General features: G+C 53.4%; 8 protein-coding genes across 8 annotated transcripts; 5 read left to right on the forward strand and 3 right to left on the reverse strand.

Moving 5' to 3' along the window:
* Positions 1-368: 368 nt before the first annotated feature.
* Positions 369-2,273, forward strand: AtWU_10130 (ATP-binding cassette family ATPase ARB1; the record flags this gene model as incomplete). The annotated part of the gene is made up of 2 exons (XM_035505235.1): positions 369-944; positions 1,005-2,273. The coding sequence occupies 2 exons, from the start codon at positions 369-371 to the stop codon at positions 2,271-2,273; spliced, it is 1,845 nt and encodes a 614-aa protein (XP_035361128.1).
* Positions 2,274-3,102: 829 nt separating this feature from the next.
* AtWU_10131 (TFIIH complex kinase subunit CCL1) lies at positions 3,103-4,478 on the reverse strand (the record flags this gene model as incomplete). The annotated part of the gene is made up of 2 exons (XM_035505236.1): positions 3,103-4,065; positions 4,146-4,478. 2 exons carry the CDS (start codon positions 4,476-4,478, stop codon positions 3,103-3,105), a joined length of 1,296 nt encoding a protein of 431 aa, XP_035361129.1.
* A 525-nt stretch (positions 4,479-5,003) lies between these two features.
* AtWU_10132 (E2 ubiquitin-conjugating protein UBC1) lies at positions 5,004-5,861 on the reverse strand (the record flags this gene model as incomplete). Its single annotated transcript, XM_035505237.1, has 3 exons — positions 5,004-5,178; positions 5,231-5,535; positions 5,601-5,861. The coding sequence occupies 3 exons, from the start codon at positions 5,859-5,861 to the stop codon at positions 5,004-5,006; spliced, it is 741 nt and encodes a 246-aa protein (XP_035361130.1).
* A 970-nt stretch (positions 5,862-6,831) lies between these two features.
* Positions 6,832-8,417, forward strand: AtWU_10133 (proteasome regulatory particle base subunit RPT2; the record flags this gene model as incomplete). Its single annotated transcript, XM_035505238.1, has 4 exons — positions 6,832-6,834; positions 6,913-6,978; positions 7,044-8,112; positions 8,164-8,417. The coding sequence occupies 4 exons, from the start codon at positions 6,832-6,834 to the stop codon at positions 8,415-8,417; spliced, it is 1,392 nt and encodes a 463-aa protein (XP_035361131.1).
* Positions 8,418-8,818: 401 nt separating this feature from the next.
* On the forward strand, positions 8,819-10,597 carry AtWU_10134 (WD40 repeat domain-containing protein; the record flags this gene model as incomplete). Its single annotated transcript, XM_035505239.1, has 1 exon — positions 8,819-10,597. The coding sequence occupies one exon, from the start codon at positions 8,819-8,821 to the stop codon at positions 10,595-10,597; it is 1,779 nt and encodes a 592-aa protein (XP_035361132.1).
* Positions 10,598-11,687: 1,090 nt separating this feature from the next.
* AtWU_10135 (DUF803 domain membrane protein) lies at positions 11,688-14,324 on the forward strand (the record flags this gene model as incomplete). Its single annotated transcript, XM_035505240.1, has 3 exons — positions 11,688-12,702; positions 12,763-14,247; positions 14,302-14,324. The coding sequence occupies 3 exons, from the start codon at positions 11,688-11,690 to the stop codon at positions 14,322-14,324; spliced, it is 2,523 nt and encodes an 840-aa protein (XP_035361133.1).
* Positions 14,325-15,295: 971 nt separating this feature from the next.
* AtWU_10136 (putative beta-glucosidase) lies at positions 15,296-18,208 on the forward strand (the record flags this gene model as incomplete). Its single annotated transcript, XM_035505241.1, has 11 exons — positions 15,296-15,473; positions 15,576-15,668; positions 15,717-15,824; positions 15,885-15,961; positions 16,013-16,120; positions 16,175-16,353; positions 16,401-16,469; positions 16,519-16,734; positions 16,784-17,081; positions 17,134-17,372; positions 17,428-18,208. The coding sequence occupies 11 exons, from the start codon at positions 15,296-15,298 to the stop codon at positions 18,206-18,208; spliced, it is 2,346 nt and encodes a 781-aa protein (XP_035361134.1).
* A 192-nt stretch (positions 18,209-18,400) lies between these two features.
* AtWU_10137 (uncharacterized protein) lies at positions 18,401-20,355 on the reverse strand (the record flags this gene model as incomplete). Its single annotated transcript, XM_035505242.1, has 3 exons — positions 18,401-20,077; positions 20,145-20,270; positions 20,332-20,355. The coding sequence occupies 3 exons, from the start codon at positions 20,353-20,355 to the stop codon at positions 18,401-18,403; spliced, it is 1,827 nt and encodes a 608-aa protein (XP_035361135.1).
* Between the last annotated feature and the right edge of the window lie 421 nt (positions 20,356-20,776).

The raw sequence follows: 20,776 nt of genomic DNA on the forward strand, positions 1-20,776 counted from the left end.
TATCAATCCATCTTTTCATCTTTTGTCTCCCTTTGAGATCCCCATCTATTTGTGAGAGCGATCTCATTCGATCACTTGTCTTCATCTTTTTTTGCCTGGCCAGCCTATCGATAAGGGCTATCCAAGGAACCACCCCCCACTCACAAGAAGACTTTCGGTCGCCCCCCTCCCACCCCCCGCTATTAGTGGTCCACCTTTCGCTCAGGTTCTTTTTTTTCCCTTTTCTCTCTCGCCTTCATCGGACAGCTTTTATCTAGGCTTCCTGACCGTCCCTTCCTCTTCCCTTTCCGCCTTACCCTACCCACCACCACCTCCCCCCTCCTCTCCTCTCTCCTCTCCTCCCATCAACCACTCGCTTATTCGACAAGATGGTGTCTGCCTCCAAAGCCGCTCGTTTGGCAAAGCGTGCCGCCGATGGCGCCGACAAGAAGAAGCCCACCAAGGGCAAGAAGGACGACCCCGTCGTCGACGGTGAGGGCGGCGATGACCAGCCTGCCACCACTGATGAGAAGATGAAGGAGGTCGAGAAGTTGACTGCTCAGATGGACAAGCACGGTCTCTCCGATCGTGTCACGACCGGTGTCCTTGCTTCTCTGCCCTCCTCCCGCGACGTCAAGGTCACTTCCGCCTCCCTGGTGTTCCACGGAAAGGTTCTTATCACCGACTCGACTCTCGAACTGAACTTCGGTCGTCGTTACGGTCTCCTCGGTGAGAACGGTTGCGGAAAGTCTACTATCCTCAAGTCTATCGCCACCCGCGAATACCCCATCCCCGAGCACATTGATATCTACCTTCTGAACGAGGGTGCTCCTCCCAGTGAGCTCGGTGCCCTTGAGTGGGTTGTCACCGAGGCCCAGAACCAGCTCGAACGCATGGAGAAGCAGGCCGAAGAAATTCTTGAGAAGGAGGGTCCTGACTCTCCTATCCTCGAGGATCTGTACGACGTGAGTTTTCCCCTCTCCACCTCTTCTTGCCTCTTTGCTTTGTTCTAACCTCTTCTGCAGCGTATGGACAAGATGGATCCCTCGACCTTCCACACCCGTGCCTCCCTGATCTTGACCGGTCTGGGTTTCAACAAGCAGACCATCCACAAGAAGACCAAGGACATGTCTGGTGGTTGGCGTATGCGTGTGGCCCTTGCCAAGGCCCTCTTCGTCAAGCCCTCCCTGCTTCTGCTCGACGACCCCACTGCTCACTTGGATCTCGAGGCCTGTGTGTGGTTGGAAGAATACCTCAAGAAGTGGGAGCGTACCCTGATCCTCGTCTCCCACTCCATGGATTTCCTCAACGGTGTCTGCACCAACATGATCGACATGCGCATGAAGCAGCTCCTCTACTACGGTGGTAACTACGACTCTTACCACAAGACTCGTGCCGAACAGGAGACGAACCAGATGAAGGCCTACAACAAGCAGCAGGAAGAAATTGCTCACATCAAGAAGTTCATTGCTTCCGCCGGTACCTACGCCAACTTGGTCAGACAGGCCAAGTCCCGTCAGAAGATCCTGGACAAGATGGAGGCCGATGGTTTCATCCAGCCCGTCATCCCCGACAGAGTCTTCAGCTTCCGCTTCGCCGATGTCGAAAAGCTTCCTCCTCCCGTTCTGTCCTTCGACGACGTCTCTTTCTCCTACTCTGGCAAGTGGGAGGACACCCTGTACGAGCACCTCGACTTCGGTGTCGACATGGACTCCCGCACAGCCCTTGTCGGACCCAACGGTGTCGGAAAGTCCACTCTGCTGCGCATCATGACCGGCAAGCTGAGCCCCATCGGTGGTCGTGTCTCCCGCCACACTCACTTGAAGCTGGGCATGTACAGTCAGCACTCTGCTGAGCAGCTGGATCTGACCAAGTCTGCCCTCGAGTTCGTCCGTGACAAGTTCCCCGAAAAGTCTCAGGACTACCAGTACTGGCGTCAGCAGCTGGGCCGTTACGGTCTCAGCGGTGAGTCCCAGACTGCCCTCATGGGTACTCTGTCCGAGGGTCAGAAGTCTCGTATCGTCTTCGCCCTGTTGGCTATCGAGTCGCCTAACATGATCCTGCTGGACGAGCCTACCAACGGTCTGGATATCCCCACCATTGACAGTTTGGCCGATGCCATCAACGCTTTCAGCGGTGGTGTTGTCGTCGTGTCCCACGACTTCCGTCTCCTTGACAAGATCGCCAAGGACATCATGGTCTGCGAGAACAAGACCGTCACCCGCTGGAACGGTACTATCGGCGAGTACAAGAACCACCTCCGCAAGAAGATGATTTCCGAGGGTGCTGTCTAAAGTACAAACCACTGAAAACGAAGGAAGAAGTGATCAATCTTCTTGTTTATGATTGGAATGTTCGAGACGACACACACATGCAAATATAAAAAAGGCTTGTAAGGGGAAGGAAAAAAGTTTCTCTTTACCGTTACAGGAGAGATGAACCATCCTGATGAATGACATTCGCGCGGAAGGTTATCCGTTTTTTCTACTATTTTTCCTTTTTTTCAAATACCTGGAGATATCTTTGCTCATTACTACTACTACACATTTGGGTGCTTTGTTTTAGATGGTCTGTGTTTCATCTTTTCATACCTTCATCGTCACTCCCCCCAACCTAACTAGACTTGAGCGTTTGAGGGTTTCAATTTGATATTATTCCCTTGCTATACTTCTTTCCGTTATCGTAGACATACATACCCATGTAGGATGGTTTCCCTCGTATCACAGCTATAACTATAAATAACTCACACCTGAACTACTAAGGTCTCTGAGCCCAATGGTGGTAGTATGTACACTCACCCAGGTGGCCGTACCCACAGTAACTATACTACTACTAGGTAGTATATATAAGTCTGGACGCATAAGTAAGTAGAGGTCATCTAGTACATCATGTTCCAATATACAGTACTATAATTTACCAAATCCAACTGAGACACTTAAACTCATTTTCTCTTTAATAATAAAGAAGACTAATGAATAAAATGCTTTTCCATCTATTGCGCCTATCTACACGCTCAAAACAATAATTCACCAACGTCGTTGTCGCCCAAAAAAGCTAACAATAATAATAACAACTATAGTATAAACAATATACTTGAACCATAAGGTTCACTATTACTAACTGCTATTGCTGCTGATCCCCCTCCATCTGCCTCTCCTTCGTCCTTTGCGTGACTAATTCCCCTCCGAAGAGATCTTTCGTCGTCTCACTTCCCCGCTCTAGCTTCCGCTTCTTCGCTAGACGCTCCATTTCGCTTTCTGATGTCCCTGACTCGCCTGCTGCAGCTGCAGCTGCCGCTGCGGCAGCGGCCGGGATGCGTTTCTGGCCTGCGATGTTGGCCTTCTCTGGGTTTTGGCAATGGTAGAGTTTCTTGCCGACGATGCGTTTCAGGGTCTTCATGCGGGCTTCGTCTGACGCGAAGGGTTTGTATGCTTGGAGGAGGGCGGAGCAGTTGGCGAGGGTGGTGAGGAGTTTCGTGCGCAGGGCGTAGAGGGGATTTTGATCATGGTTGGATGATGATGATATGATTGGACCGCCTAGTTTCGTGTCGAGGTAGAATTCAGCCAAGGGGCGATCGGCGAGGAGGAATGCCGAGAGCCAGATCTGGGCTGGGGTGTAGAGGAAGTAGGCGTCTGTGATTTGGGCGGCGGCTTTGAGGATCTCGCGGGTGGAGTGGTGGGCGCGGGAGATGCGGTCGTTCATGGTGTTTGCGGTGGCGGAGGAAGGGGAGAGGGAGAGGAGAGCTCTGCGGAGGTCTTCTGGTGTTTGGGAGGGTTGGAGGTGTGGTGCTGGTTGGCCTTGGCCTTGGGATATGGCGCGGAGTTCCATGATGCCGCCTTCTAGGCCGCGGAAGGGGTGGCGCACGTCGAAGGTGAAGCGGAGGCTTTGCATGACGATGAATTCTGGGGCGATGATGTCGTCGGCGGAGGTTTGGCCGGGGACGCCTTCGGCGAATTGTCGTAGAGAGAGGTAATAGTTGTCGGTTTTGGTGGCGAGGAAGAGGGCGCACGGCATGATTTGTTTCGGGTGGTAGGTCATTGGGGAGTTGGTGAGGTAGAAGCGGCGGAGGTATTGGATTGCGGTGGCCTTTGGGGTTGGGTTGGGTCTGTTAGTATTGGGAGGGAGATTTGAGGGACTGGGATATGGGGTAGGAGGGAAGCTCGTACTCTCACGATGGTGGGAAGTGGTGGTTTGTAGTTCTCTCCTAGTTGTATGATTTGTTCGGAGTAGTAGTCCACCACTTGCTGCTCTTCTTCGGGTGTCAAGCACTCAATCTGCTTGTCTTCTGCTGCTTTATTCTCCGCATCGCTTCCCGGGGCTGGTGTCCCTGTTGTGGAGGAGGTGGCTGATCTTCGGGCGTCTTGTGCCCTTCGTAGAGCTGCTCGCACTCGGTCACTCGCGACGGAGTTGGTGGTTGCTCGTAATTGCTTCAGTGATGCTTCGGTGAAGGACCACAGTCGGAACTGGGAGGATGATCGGTATATTTCGTCTTCGATCATGTTGAAAGACAGCTATATAGTGAGTTCACTGTCGCGAAATGTGTAGCTAATGATGGAAGTGCTTGTTGCGCGAGGATTCTGGGGGACGGCGGAAAGTCAAAGCTGATCTGCAGCGGACTTTGCCGCATATCCACGTGCTTATCGATAGGCCCGCTGCCTTTACTTCCGTACATTAAGTACTAGACCTCCACTGCAGTTTGCTGATTACCTGGATCATGTAAAAGAGATAGTATTTAATTAGAAAGGCACTATACCTTCAGTCATAGAGGTATTGATTGAGTTAATGCAAGGCTAATAGTATCCTGACTTGAGCTATGCTGCCGAAAAATGTAGAAAGCGAATGGATATATTAAACATGGGTCATCACAGCCTGGGTTCTGACTTGAGAAAAGAGAAATGAAATTGTCTTGGTCATGTTTGTGCGAAGAGGTCTCAAGATTCGAGAGAGCAAACCCGACTGAATCGCCTGGCACCGTCGCTATTGCAAAATCTAAACTATCCGAACCGTCTGTCACATCACACCAACTACGGCTCACCAAGGAGCCGCGCCGTGATGTCTCCCATGTACGCCTCCTCCAGCTCGTAATCTTCCCCGTCCATTCGATCAATGCCATAGTATTTGAATGCGGCTACAACGCGGTCAACGTCAAATCCCATGTTACAGAATCGGTCGATCAAGTCTTTGTTGTAGCCGTCGTATCTGCACAGAAAGGTTAGCCAGAGCATGTTTGACCCTACACACGTGTACATACTTGCTTAAATCCTCTTGCTCCTGCTCTTCTTTCGACTTGATCTCCTGCAGCCGAAGAGTTTCGTCTGTCACACCGCCACTGCCTTCACCTGCATGCCTTCTGGGAGCTCCTGCATACATCACAGCCCACTCCTGAGCAACCCGTGCAAATTCCTGCGGTCTCCGAAGGAGCATCGTGGCGACCTCGGCATCTTGAGGATCTTTGGGTTCGGGGGTGCTTAGCAGGGATTGCAGTGAGAGAAGGGCAGATTTGATGGTGAGCACCGGTGACCACGCAGTAGAAAGAGTGTCAAGGCAGATGGCACCCTAGGCAAGTCATTTTATTAGCAAATCTGGGGTTAACCTAACCTTGCATGACTAGAGCGACTCACTGTTTGACTGCTAACGTTAGGATGCCAGACCTTGGTCACAAACTTCATATGGGGAGGCCGAAATGGATAATCGTTGGGAATTTTGATGTCGATGGTATAGGTGCCACCTTCGTAGGGTGTTCCCGGAGGTCCTGGGAATGTGCCTCGAAGATGCGTGAGATCATCACCACCGTGCAGTGGCTCAGCCGTGATTTGCGACTGTGTGTCGGCGTGAATGTCGGCGATCTCTTTGGCGATACGCCTCGCACGATTGCCAGACATCGTGAGAACAATCTCGGGAAAACGAGTAGCTTGTGTTATTTTTATCTTTTCTGAAGAAGCGAAGAAAGTAGGTTTGGATTGTCTGGACAGTTGAAGGATAAGAATAGAAAAGATCTAAGAACTATGAGGCAATAGTCAAAGCTTCGTCAGCCTCACAGTAGCTAACTACCGAGAGGGCGAGGAAGTGTAGCAGGTGGTCTGTAGCAGGGAGGTTGAGGAAAAGAAGGAACTATTGGCGTAGGTGCAATTAATACAAACGCTGAAGACCAACAACTGATCTGAAACAGCGGTCACCTAATCTGGTGGGAGCGGACTAGAGAGGATTGTTGTAGTATGGGCGAAAGTGAGGGGATCAATGCTCTCGGCGGGGCGCAAGTAAGCGCTCTATCACGGAAGAGCGCTAAACAATCGAACAAGATTAGATCACAGGAACTTGGTCGAACCCTAGCACGGGATGGGTTCGGCTAGAATATATATGAATGACAGCGGAAATATATGTTCCGGACTAAAGAAAAGGAACAAGTTGTAGAAGCAATATAGGGGAAAATGACCCGTCGGGCTACCTGGACGGTTCGGAGTAGAGCTGAGCTGCCAGTACATTTTGTTACAGATCGGGCCCAGCTCGGTTGACGCCAGACTACTTTTGGCTGCTGGGCGGAGGATCCCAAGAGGGGCTTGCGGGAGATGCCTCAGGGATCAGCCACTAGCGCCTCAGGCACCAAGGCATGTAATAAGTACGGATCGGATCACGTCACGTGCTGTCAAATGTGCTGGACGGGCGCCAAGGCCCGAGCGGATGGCGACCAACAGCTTCCCAGCTGCGCAACGCATCAGCTTCACGTCCCCATCCTCCTTCACCCATCCCCATCTCTTCACCCCATCCACGCTCATCGCGAATTCTTCATTACATTTCCCAGACCCCTGCATAGGTTGTCTATAAGAAGCCTACTGCTTCTCACAGTTTCGGACTATGGTTGGTGCCCGGCGTTGGCCCTTGTTGACAGCTCTTGTCGGCTCCTGATGTCACCTATCTGACCAATCTTCATCACAGGGTAACCAGCAGTCCAACATCGGCGGAGGCCCCGGTGGCGATGGAAGAGATGAGAAGGACAAGAAGGTATGCTATACTCCCCGTGGTCTTCTTGTCAGGTAGCGGCCGGCTCACGTTTCGCTTCTCTGCAGAAGGACAAGCCCAGATACGAACCTCCTCCGCCGCCTACGACTCGTCTCGGACGTAAGAAGCGCAAGGCTGCCGGCCCGAGTACTGCCTCCAAGCTTCCAGACATCTTCCCAACATCACGATGTAAATTACGATACCTCCGAATGCAACGAGTCCACGACCATTTGTTGCTAGAGGAAGAGTACGTGGAGAATATGGAACGCCTGCGCAAGACCAAGGCCCAGGCTGCGCTGGATTCGGCGAACCGTAACGATCTTGACATCATGGATCGGAACGCCGATGAGAGAAGCCGGGTTGATGATATGAGAGGCAGCCCCATGGGTGTCGGAAACCTGGAAGAGCTGATCGACGATGACCACGCCATCGTCTCGAGTGCGACTGGACCGGAATACTATGTTTCGATCATGTCGTTCGTTGACAAGGACCTTCTCGAGCCTGGTGCTAGCATTCTTCTACACCACAAGTCGGTCTCGGTTGTCGGTGTGCTCACCGAAGAATCCGACCCCCTCGTATCAGTGATGAAGCTCGACAAAGCTCCCACAGAATCATATGCCGATATTGGTGGTCTGGAAACCCAGATCCAGGAAGTGCGGGAGTCTGTGGAGCTTCCTTTGCTTCACCCGGAGCTGTACGAGGAGATGGGTATTAAGCCACCCAAGGGTGTCATTCTTTACGGTGCCCCTGGTACCGGAAAGACGCTTCTGGCCAAGGCGGTCGCGAACCAAACCAGTGCTACTTTCCTCCGCATCGTTGGTAGTGAGCTGATTCAGAAGTACCTTGGAGATGGCCCTCGTCTGGTCCGTCAAATCTTCCAGGTTGCAGCTGAGCACGCACCCTCCATTGTTTTCATTGATGAAATCGATGCGATTGGTACGAAGCGTTATGATTCTACGTCGGGTGGTGAACGAGAAATCCAGCGTACTATGCTTGAGCTTCTTAACCAGCTTGATGGATTCGATGATCGCGGTGACGTCAAGGTCATCATGGCCACCAACAAGATTGAAACCTTGGATCCTGCTTTGATCCGTCCGGGACGTATCGACAGAAAGATTCTCTTCGAGAACCCAGACCGTAAGTCTATCAGCACGATGCCTCTTATACCACATTGCTAACTATGCACAGAAAACACCAAGAAGAAGATCTTTACCCTGCACACTTCCAAGATGTCGCTCGGAGACGATGTCGACTTGGACGAGTTCATCAACCAGAAGGACGATCTCTCTGGTGCTGATATCCGTGCTATCTGCACTGAAGCTGGTTTGATGGCGCTGAGAGAGCGCCGGATGCGGGTGCAGATGGACGACTTCCGCGCAGCCAGAGAGCGGATCATGAAGACGAAGCAGGACGGAGGTCCGGTGGAGGGACTGTACTTGTAGGCGTGCAGATATCGATGTTGTACTTAGATTTTCCCTAGTTGAACCGATGTAGCGCGGTGCTATTAGGTCAAGAATCTATCCTAGTGTATCTTTACAATAGTAGCACTAGGTCACCATGGTGGCCTGCAAGTAGTTGTGACACGGGCCCTGCCCTTAAAATTGCACATGCGTGTTATCTGTCCGTGCGCATTGTAGATGCTGCTGACCTGGAGCACTCTCACCCATTCTCCGGTGACGTCGCGAGCCACTGCTTATCGAGAACTATGAGTTCTTATCAACACGTGACAATATCACGCAAACACTGCAAATACGCCAAATCTTACAAACAACAAGGACATCGTCTATCGCATCTGAAGTCATCTCCGCCAAACTTCATCCAGGACAAGAGACCAGCTGCCATAATGGACGGATTTGACGAGGAGGCATTCAAGAAGTTCTTTCCGACTAGCTTTGGCAAGCAAGAGAAGAAAACCGATGTCAGCTCGCAGATTGATCGCACCAAGCGCGCAGAAGTCTCTGTGAACCCTGATGGCGACGACAAAAAAGCGGGTATAACAGGAGAGGCGACAACTGAAGCTAGTCCCGCGGCAGAGGAAGAGAACCGGAAAAACGATTCAGATAGTGACGATGGAAGCGACGACTCCGATGACGACTCTGACGATGAGGATGAGTTCCCGGTGTCTCACGAACTCGTTATGAAGACACACGACCGCGCAGTGACTACGTTGACCGTGGATCCCGCAGGTTCGCGACTGATCACCGGCTCGACCGATTGTACTATAAAGCTACACGACTTTGCGTCCATGACCCCGTCGACCATACGCGCATTCAAATCCGTCGATCCTTCGGCCAAAAAGCAGTCTGCTGCGCAGGAGGCGCATGCCGTGCATTATGCAGCTTTCAATCCCTTGTCCCCCAGCTACGTCATGGTTGTTTCGGCCACACCCCAGCCAAGGATTTTGAGCCGCGATGGTGATACGATTACCGAGTTTGTGAAGGGTGATATGTATTTGAGGGATCTTCATAACACCAAGGGTCATATCTCTGAGGTGACTGGCGGCGTGTGGTGTCCAACCGACGAGAATCTCTGTGCCACGGCAGGAACAGATAGTACTGTGCGCATCTGGGATGCCAATGTCGGCCGGTCACAGAAGGAGGTTATTGTGCATAAATCAAAAATGGCGGGATCCGCTGGCCGGAGCAAAATGACCGCTGTCGCATGGGGCTCACCCAAGCAGGGTGGACCTAACGTTCTCGTTGCTGCTGCGCTCGATGGCAGTTTGCTCATGTGGAGCGGAAACGGGCCGTACACTCGGCCAAGTGCGGAGATTAGAGATGCCCATGCTAAGGATACTTGGACGAGTGGCATCGATGTCAGCTCGGACGGACGGCTTGTTATTACCAAGGGCGGAGATGACACTATCAAGCTATGGGATACTAGGAAGTTCAAGCAACCTATCACCACGGTCGCCCATCCTTCCAGCACGCGGTATCCGTCGTCGAATATTATATTCTCACCTACATCCGCTAATGTTCTGACGGGCTCGGAGACTGGACACCTGCATATCTTGAATCCAGCCACGTTGAAACCGGAACTGGTCACGCCCGTTACGCCAGGATCGCCCGTTATCAGCGTTTTGTGGCATGAGAAGATGAACCAGATCATTACCGGCTCGGCCAACGCAGAAACTCATGTTCTTTACAACCCTAACATGTCTACCAAGGGTGCTGCCTTGATCATGTCCAAGGCACCGAAGCGTCGACACATCGATGATGACCCGAGCCTTACTATGGATCTCACCCAAGGGATTTCTGGCGACTCTGTGGTTGTCGGATCCAACGGGGTGCCTCATTACAGTTCATCCACCTGGTCCGCCCGGCACCCGACCATCGGACTCACGGCGTCAGGCCGTCCAAGAGATCCACGGAGACCTCATCTACCAGCACAAACACCTTTTGCGAAATCGCAACCGGATGAGAAGCATATCCGCGAGAACATTCCTCTTAGTTCGATGCGTGATGAGGATCCCCGGGAAGCTCTGCTTAAGTATGCGGACAAGGCCGAGAAGGACCCGATCTTCACCAAGGCGTGGAAGGAGACGCAGCCCACGCCGATCTACCGGGATATTAGTGATGATGAAAACGAGCAGGGGCCGGATAAGAAGCGGGCAAAGCGGTGAGGTGTTGCGACCGATCGGAAATAATAAACATTGGTTCCATTCCTTCTACGCCACGATTCAGGACATGTACACAGTATACTTTTGGAGCAAGGGCGGCGTTGAGCGTGATGAACTTTGGTGGCAGATAAAGTGTGTTAATAATCATCCGCCCACTAAACGGAGTTAAACAAACAACAGAGATACCCTATGGCAGTAAATCTTGTGAAACGGTAGACATAATCATGCATAATGAGTAAGTGTACTCCGCTGTGTAGAATACTAGAAAGTACTTGCGGCATGGACAGCCTGCTCGATGACGTTGAAGGGGCTGGTGGGTGGGCCAGGATGTGCAAGTCGTCCATTCTCCGGATCGTCCATTCGACGTTGATCTGGAGGAGGCGAGCAAGCCAATGATTCCACGACTGCGGCGGGCTCCTCGATAATCTACTACTACTGCAGCCTGTCCGGCTTTGATTGCCCAGCAAACCTCACGCGATGCTGCGCTTATACGTGGTAATTCCCACTCTCCCAACTTGAGCAGGCTCGCACGTGCGAAACTGGTCGTATCCAAGGATTTTAGGCCCGAGTTTAGGGACTGCGACTAGTCTCTCTCGCCGGTTCTCTCGGCATCTCTCTCTCTCTCTCCCAGAATCCCCCCATCCCTCCTCCCCCCCATCTTATTCTCTACATCCGTGCACTTAACCACTGTCGGACCTCGCTCGCGAATGACGAGCGTCTGTACTCATCTTACTGCTTGTGGTGCCTTTTGGAGTCTCTTCTTTGTCGCTGGTGAACGAAGACTCCCGAGCTTGGATTTTATCACTTAGGGGATACAGAATGTCGTGGCTCACAGCAGCATGAACCCCTGCCCCCCTAGAAGCTGATGCCAACAATCTGAAGGAATATATGCTGTGACGACTACCGGAAGCCTCCCCTACGTTACAGTCAGTCGGCCGCCAGTTTTCTTGCCGGTTTGTCGACATCGGAGGCTTTCCGCATCCTACAACCTTATAGCGGCGGATCAGTCGGGACCTCCTTTTCACTCCCGCGCTCGCCTTTTAATCAGGCCTACCTGCGCCCGGCATACCCTTGAGCCAACCTCCTATTGCGGATGGCTTACTTGCAAGAGGTGCCCCTGGCAGCAGGCCTGCTCACCGCGCTCGCCTCCTCCGCTGTTCCTACGCCGACACCCACACCGTATCACTACTTCCCCTCCTCGTCCCAGCCTTCTCCGACGTTCACGTCCAGTCCCGGGTCTGACAATGGCGATGGTGGAAGTGGCGGAGGAATGCACGAATGGTCTTCCTTGATTGGAATCGTGACTGCGCTGGTGGGCAATGTGTTGATTTCCCTGGCGCTCAACATCCAGCGCTATGCTCACATCCGTATCGATAAGGAGTGGGAGCAGGACAAGTTGAGACATGAGTTGGATTGGAAGCGTGCGAACCATGGACACGGCAGCTCCGGCGCATATGGATCTATCGATGACGACGACTTCGACGGCGACGCAAGTCGAGGAAGACATCGTGCGTCTCGACCGGGTCGTTACCGGGATGAATCTCCTACGTCTGAACCCGATCATTATGAAGAACCCCGCGGCCATTCCGGACGAACCCGCCGTTACAGGGACGACGAGACAGACTCACAGGATCATATGCAGGACTCCATGATATCCGACCGGACTGCGCGGTCGGGGAGTGAGCGTGTGCGCCGCAAATCGTATCTTCGGTCGCCGTACTGGTGGGTGGGAATTGTGCTCATGTCACTTGGCGAGGTCGGGAATTTTATGGCCTATGGATTTGCTCCGGCGTCCATTGTGTCACCGCTCGGCGTTGTTGCCCTCATCTCCAACTGCGTTATTGCGCCATTCATGCTGAAGGAGAAATTCAGACAGCGTGACTTGTGGGGAGTTCTTATTGCGATCGCAGGAGCGGTGGTGGTTGTCCTCAGTGCAAAGTCGTCGGAAGAGAAGATTGGTCCCCATGATATTTGGGAGATGATTACGCGCTGGGAGTTCGAGTTGTACCTGGGCGTTTCCGCTGCACTTATTGTCGGGCTCATGTGGGCAAGCGGCAAGTATGGATCGCGATCAATCCTGATCGATGTCGGCTTGGTGGCGTTATTTGGTACGTACACATGGCCCGTTAAATGATTTACAGGTGGATCGTTGCTTACTGTTTGACTAGGTGGATATACTGCTTTGTCGACTAAAGGTGTCTCATCGCTGCTATCTTTCACACTTTGGCACGTCATTACATTCCCAGTCACCTATCTTCTAGTCTTCGTCCTTGTTTTCAGTGCCCTTATGCAGATTCGGTACATCAACCGAGCTCTGCAACGGTTCGATTCGACTCAAGTCATCCCAACACAGTTTGTACTTTTCACTCTCTCCGTCATCATCGGGAGCGCTGTACTGTATCGAGACTTCGAGTCCTACACAGCTGAGCGTGCATGCAAATTCGTGGGTGGTTGTGTCTTAACGTTTATGGGGGTCTACTGTATTACCAGCGGCCGTGTACGCGCAGACAACGAGTCTACCTTCTCCATCGACGATGAAGAGGAGGCTATCGGCTTGTTGGGCGCCGACCGTTACCAAGATAGGGTCGATCTATCTCCCCCTGCTCCACAAGCCCGGGCGCATAAGGCAGGACGAAAAGCTCGTACCCCGGCAGGTGATCATCTTCAGTCTCCTTCGGGGTCCCTCCTTAGTCAGGGCATCGAAGACGTGGATGACGACCAGCGGACGCCTCGGGGCGTCTTATCGGCTGCGCCATCTTCCCCACGCGGCTCGCTGACCGCTGAGTTGCTTGAAGAACCTTCTTCGGAGCCTTCCTCGCCTATGCATGCTCGTTCGCTTTTGACGAACCCATGGGCAGACTCTCTAGAGTCGGCCATCCAAACCCCCAATACTGAACCACCGATCCATCGCCCTTCTACACCCCCGGCGCAATCGGAGCTTACAGCACACGATTCACCCTTTCTCCTTCGGTTTCCCCCTGCTCCTGGCGCTGAGGATGAGTCGGCAGGCCCAACTTCGGCACATGGACGGACTCAGTCGAACGTTCGGAAAGCGATTGTCCCGCAGACGCCGCCCGCTCGGCATTTACGCAACTCCATCTCAAAATTCTCACCTGGACCTCTTCTGCCGACCATCTCGGCTGGCTTTAGTGCGGTAGTAGCGGAGACACTACGCCGCGGCGAGATTAGTCCCAATAAAGGACGAAGACTACACCACCGGATGGACCGGAGAAAACAGTTGAGCACGACAGTCTTGGAAGGATTTACTCGGCAGCGTAACGGAGACGCAAGAGGCGGCGAGTACGAGGTGGATGGCGATGTTGAGAACGCTCACAGCCTTGGGTTCCCGCTTTCCAGCAGTCGACTTCCAGGGACTGGTGCCCTTGCTACTGCTCCAGTAAGCACTGGGGATCTCACACCTGCTGTTGATTCGGAGGACGGCCCCATCAACCAGCATGAAGACAACACCACCTCCCTCTCGCGGCTTCGCAGCCTAAGCGACTCGTGGAGCGGTGGTCTTGCCTGGTTGGGTGGCGTTCTCCACAAACCGGGGGCGAACAGAGGATCGGAGGCTACGACGAGCATCCGAGAGAATGAAGGTGAAGACGGTGCCGAGTCGCAGGGGAACCAAGATGGGCAGAGTACCGGCGCAGGTACGCGGGCGTAATTTGAGCTCTTGTTGGTGACTGGCTCACACCGAATGTTAGTACATACGTTTATTTTCCTATAGATAATTCACGGGTGGAGGCTGTCTCATACCACTGCGAGCATTAGCATTCTTCGACTATATAGCCGTTTAATAGAATTTGAGAAGCGAATGTGTGTTGTATTTCCGGTAGCTCGAGGCCAGTGGCAATATTTAATGTGTTAGACTTGCTAGTGTCCAAAAGGTGGAACCCATATCCAAGACTTTCTTCAGCTGGCCCACCCCGCGGGCATTCCATCAATATCGGGACGGGCCTTAGTTCAGTTCCATCCTTGCACTTTGCACTTTGCAGGCCTGCTGGTCCGAGGAAAGACGACGATAGGTGGAGAAAGAGCAGCAAGCCGCCGGCAAGTCCGCACCGAATCCCCTGCACCCTGGCCCAACTAGGGCTAACTAGCAGCTGTTAGTCTACTGCATGGATCATCTCCGAGTCATTTCCCAAGATTGCTTACCCCTCTCCTTCTTGCCATCGTCCTGAATTTACCCGTGCTCCTACTGGAGTACACCTCCCATCCTGGGAAATTACTCCATCGACTGTCAATCTAAACGTATCGTGGCACTCGACCGATATCCAGTCAGCTGGCTCGCCTTCAGCTTCCGACTCATGCATCATGCTTCCTCATTCGTTGCTGCTTCTCCACGCTCCCCAACACTACCAGCCCCCATGGGTACTGGCCTCATCTCCGAATGGATCGCATGAGCACAGCCTAAATTAAACGGATTCCTTGTCCGTCGCTGCCGATGGCATCCTTAGTCTGCTTGCTCAATTCCTTTTTTCCTTTTCTTGTTTTTAATTTCTGGTTCTCTGGAGCTCCGCTTCGTCTGCACACTAGACATCATATGCTGGCTGCGTGATGTTAAATACCGAGGGGGATCTCCCCCTTGAGCTTCCTCTTCTGTATTTTCCCCAATATCTGCCTGCTTGTCTACCTGCATAAGCTCGCTCGTACCCAAGGAGCTGGAAGAGCAGATCATTGGCTCTTCACTTAGCCATCATGGTGGCCGGTCTTTTCGCAAAGGCGCTTTTGCTCCTTCAGCTTGGGTCTGGGGCTCTGGCTGTGCAGAATGCCTCCAGACCTCTGTACAAGAATCCCCATGCGCCTGTGGAGGCGCGAGTCTCTGATCTTCTCAGTCGCATGACCATTGAAGATAAGATGGGTCAATTGATGCAGGGTGTGTATTTCCTTTCTCTAGGAGCAGACTAATGACTGTGACATCAATTGATCGTTTTGTTCGGATGGTTGCGTTCACTGCAGTGGCTAATGCTTGGTATAGGTGACATCGGCAACTGGATGAACAGCACAACTGGGGCTTTTAACTACACCGGCTTGGTGGAGAACATGGAGATGAAGGCTGGTGCATTTTACAGTATGCATTTTCTCTGAATATTTGCAGACAGGCAACTAACGTTGGTAGTTGGATATGCTGTTCCCTGGGACTGGCTTGCGACCAACATCAAGAGAGCCCAAGACTATCTGCTGCAAAACACGACGCTTGGGATCCCTGCTCTTGTTCAGACTGAGGGTATGTCTACCTCCTTATCATGCTGATGTCGATGCTGATTCCAGTGGTTGCTGTCTACAGGTATTCATGGCTTCCTGCTCGAGAATGCGACTATCTACAACTCCCCGATAGGATACGCCTGTTCTTTCAACAGAAAGGTATGCTTGCTGCTATATGCCACCTGCCACTGAGACTGACCCTGTAAATAGTTGGTTGAGAAAATGGGACGACTCATTGCGCAAGAGGCTCGTGCTATTGGTACCACCCAACTGTTTGCGCCGCTGGCCGATCTGGCTCGCGAACTCCGATACGGTCGGGTAAGAACTGCAATACTCCAGCGATAATGACTGGCTGACAATAGTCGATCACAGGTTGAGGAGACGTTCTCAGAGGACTCTTACCTTGCTGGTGAAATGGCCTACCACTATATCGTAGGACTGCAGAGCTTGAACGTTTCCGCCACTGTCAAGCACTTCGTGGGATACAGTTTGCCTGAACAGGGTCTGAACACTGCGCCTGTCCAAGGAGGAGAGAGATATCTGCGCTCAACGTATGTGCATTTTACCTTCTGAAGAACAAGCACCTAACACAGTCTAGCTGGCTGCCGTCCTTCAAGAGAGCCATTGTGGATGCTGGTGCATGGAGTATCATGAGCGCCTACCACGCGTAAGTCACCACAATCATCGACAGTCGGCCATCAACTCACAGGTTCTAGATATGACGGTATCCCCGCAGTGGCCGACTGGTTCACTCTCACCAAGATCCTCCGACAAGAATGGAACTACGACTACTATGTCATCAGCGATTCCGGTGCCACAGACAGACTGTGCACAGCCTTCAAGCTCTGCAGAAGCTCCCCCATCGATATGGAGGCCGTGACCACCCAGGCCCTGCCCGCGGGCAACGACGTCGAAATGGGCGGAGGTTCATTGTGAGTACCCCAATCATCCGGCGTAAGCAACCCAGCTAACACATCATAGCAACTACCAGAAGATCCCCGAGCTCGTCGAGTCCGGCCAATTGGACATCGAGGTCGTCAACACCGCCGTCTCCAGAGTTCTCAGATCCAAGTTCGAAATGGGCCTCTTCGAGAACCCCTACCCAGCCGCTCCTCAATCCGAATGGAACAAGCTGATCCACAGCCCGGAGGCAGTCGAGCTCGCGAGAACCATCGACAAGGAGTCCATCGTCCTGCTCGAGAACCACAACGAGACCCTCCCCCTGAAGAAGAGTGGTAGCATCGCCGTCATCGGGCCTATGGCACACGGATTCATGAACGTGAGACTATCCCCGCTGCAACTACCAGAAAGCTCACAGCTAACTCACCCAGTACGGCGACTACGTGATCTACGGCAGCCAATGGCACGGCGTCACCCCTCTCGACGGCATCAAAGCCGCCGTCGGCGACGCCGCCACAGTCAACTACGCGCAAGGCTGCGAACGGTGGAGCAACGACGAGTCAGGCTTCGACGAAGCCATCGCAGCAGCCAAGAAATCCGACGTGGCCATCGTCGTCGTAGGCACCTGGTCTCGCGACCAGACCGAACTATGGGAGAACTACAACGCAACGTACGTCCCCCAACGCTGTCCCCCATACCACCTCCCACTAACCAACTCCAAACAGCACCGGCGAACACGTCGACCTCGACTCCCTCGCCCTCGTCGGCGCCCAAGGCCCCCTAATCCAAGCAATCCGGGACACCGGGATCCCAACCATCGTAGTCCTCTCCAGCGGCAAGCCCATCACAGACGTAACCTGGATCGCAAACAGCACCTCGGCCCTACTCCAACAATTCTACCCGTCCGAACAAGGCGGCAACGCCCTCGCAGACGTCCTCTTCGGGGACTACAACCCCTCGGGAAAACTCTCCGTCAGTTTCCCCCACTACGTCGGCGACCTGCCCATCTACTACGACTACCTGAACTCAGCCCGCAACATCGGCGACGCCGGACACGCTTACCCCAATGGAACCCTGGATTTCGGACACCAGTATGTCCTGGGCGATCCGCATGCTGTGTACCCGTTTGGGTATGGGAAGAGTTATTCGGCGTTTGAGTATGGGGATGTTAGGTTGAGTAAGACGAATGTGTCGGCTAGTGAGACGGTGGTTGTTAGTGTTGAGGTGAGGAATTTGGATGAGAAGAGGGAGGCCACGGAGGTCGTGCAGGTTTATGTGGTTGATGAGATTGCGTCGGTTGTGGTGCCGAATCGGTTGCTGAAGGGGTTTGAGAAGGTGGTTGTTCCGGCGGGGGGAAGTGTGGAGGTGGAGGTTGAGATTAAGGTGGAGGATTTGGGGCTGTGGGATAGGAAGATGGAGTATGTGGTTGAGAAGGGCGAGTTTGGGGTGTTGGTTGGGAGTAGTTCCGTGGATATTAGGGGGAGGGCGGCGTTTTGGGTTGTTTAGTACTATTATTTAGGTGGTGGTAGTGATAGGCAGTGGATGATATGTTTGTGGTGGATATATAAAATTCAGTTCATCATTTCACTTCGTGTGCTTGCTTTTATGGCTAATAATGACAGGACATAGTATATAAGTACTTCATATAGAGATATTCAACCCAAGAATAAGAATAGTCGTAAAGATAGGGCAAGATAATTAATCAGACCCCTCCCGCTCACCATTCGAAGTGTCTGCATTCTCCGTTGTCGTGGTTGTCTCCCCGCCTCCCGCTTTCGATGACCCGTCCTCTGTATCCGCTACTCCCTGCTGCGTGCTCGATCGTCTGCTACTGCTACCTGGTCGAGCAGTAGCACTACTGCCACCTGCGGACGTAGTGGCAGCACCAGCTGCACCGGCCCGTCTCGATTTCGCTCCCTCTTTTAACTTCTCCCATCGCTCTCTGTACCTCCCCAGCACATCGCGGAGCTTGTCGTTCTCGCGGCCGACTTTACCCAGTTCTTTCTCGCCGCGACGGACCATTTCCTCTAGTTCCTTGATGCGCTGGTCGTAGTCTATTGTTGGGACAGGGGGAGATGAGATCCCGGCGCTGCCGCCACCGGTAGTTGCAACCGGAGAAGGAACTTGCGATTGGTTATGAGACTGAGGCTGGTCCAGAGACGGGACATTCTGAGTATGGTGCATTGCTCGTAGGGATTGTTGCAGCGCCATGGAGCTGGATTGGGCGTTGACTTCCCACATGTGTAGCCGCTTGGATAGAGTATCTGATAGATGCCGAAGGGCTTGGTTCTCCATTTGTAGCTCTTCCATGGTTTTCGGGTTCTGGGTGAGTCGGGAGAATTTCTCGCTCTGACTAGTGGGGGTGCGGGACGCTTTGCTGCCCATCGGTGCTGCTGCTGCGCCGGAAAGACTTTGGCGGAGTTCCGGGGATGGAGGGGTCTCGCGGGCGTCGACGAAGTCTTCGTCGGCGGCGTCTTCGAAGCTGCTTCTTCGGGCTTCTTTTTCGGCCCGTGTCAGGATCCCTGCGTAGGAGACGGTGCCGCCGGTGGTGGGGACCACGTAGAAGGATTCGGCGGTGCTGCCGGTTCCGCCGCTTGCGCCGCCGGTGTTGTCTTTGATGGCTTGGAGGGCGGCGCGGGAGAAGAGCTTGTTGATGTCTGGTTCGGCGGAGCGGTCGGGGACGGCGTTGTAGCGGTCGGTTTTGGTGTCCGGGGCGGATTTGCGGCTGGCGGAGGGTTGCGAGGATGGATCAGTGCCTAGGGGGAGGCCGGCGAAGGCTAGTGGCGCGGAGATCTTGGAGATAAGGCCTTCAAAGGTCGAGTAGAACTTTTGGAAGGGTTCCTCGGTGAGGGAGGCTCGTGGGCGGGATGGCTCTGAGGGCTCCGCTGGTGCGTACTGCTGTGAAGTGACGTCCGTTGGGCTGGGTGTTGGCGGGATCCAGGGTTGTCGAGCGGAAGTTGATGTGCGGTGGCGCTCGCGCTCGCGCTCACGCTCCCTCATCCCTTGCATCTGTGCGGTGCCTCGTAGTCGGGACTCGCTTGTTCGGATCTTGCTTGGGCCGTCGGTCATCTTGGCCCCGGCTTGCTGAGGAGCGATTGTGGGCGATGCCGGAGAGGCACGGTGCGCGGGGATTCCTCGTGCGGATGCTAGGTTGCTGGCGATGGAGGATGACTCTCTCGACGGTAGACGAGGGTGTCCAGATAGCCGCGGGATATGCTGGGGATCAGTGGAGGTGGATGATCTCGCCCCCGATTCTGTAGACAGCTGGGCAGCTGCGCCGGGGCCTGCATTGCTTTGGGGATTCTCATGTTGAAAACGGAGGATCTGTGCCAGTTTTTTGTGATGTTGTTCTAGCAGGTGGAGGGTCCGCAGAGCCTGTGCAGTCGAGGATGAGCCAGCGTTCTCGTGTAAGTGTAGATGCAGCGATGCGTCATATAGGTACCTCTTTATCCGAGCTATTCTGGGCTGCAGTGGCAAATTCTCCCGCAGCAAGATCATGTTCCTCACTGGCTGCTACGGGGTTCGACTTGCGAGTCTCGAGAACTGCATTGCGAGCGTGGGTATGAGCCTTGTCCGAAGGGGTCTGTCAGGCGGGATACAACGCTTGAGGCCGCGCAAGAAGAACTTACCAAGGTCAGGGGAGCAGTCTCCATAGCTGTGGAGGTCTCAAAAGAGAAGTAAATTTCCGGAGTGGACTACCACAAGCCACCCCCCAAAGCGAGTGAATGTGAGTTGAATATGATCGGAGAAGAACGATTTAAGACATTCAGATAAGGGCCGACGAAGGACTATCGCTGGTGACGACATCCCCTCACCGCTTCGGGCAGATCACGCGGTGGTACCAATGGGACGGTAACATTACCACCCATGGAACCAGTCCCGCAAGTACCAATAAGTACTCTCCCCTACTATCCACTACCAGCATCTACCGCACTGTTACCGCTGCAACCCCCTGATTCCGGATCGTGGTATGGTTGTGACCGTAATACGCTGGCGCATACACTGTGACAGCTCCGGCACCGCCGCAGTTCTATAATTAACCAGCTGCAGCACTGGCAAGTTTCACCATCGCGA

Source organism: Aspergillus tubingensis (assembly GCF_013340325.1).
Source record: "Aspergillus tubingensis WU-2223L DNA, scaffold_12, whole genome shotgun sequence".
Lineage (NCBI taxonomy): Eukaryota > Fungi > Ascomycota > Eurotiomycetes > Eurotiales > Aspergillaceae > Aspergillus > Aspergillus tubingensis.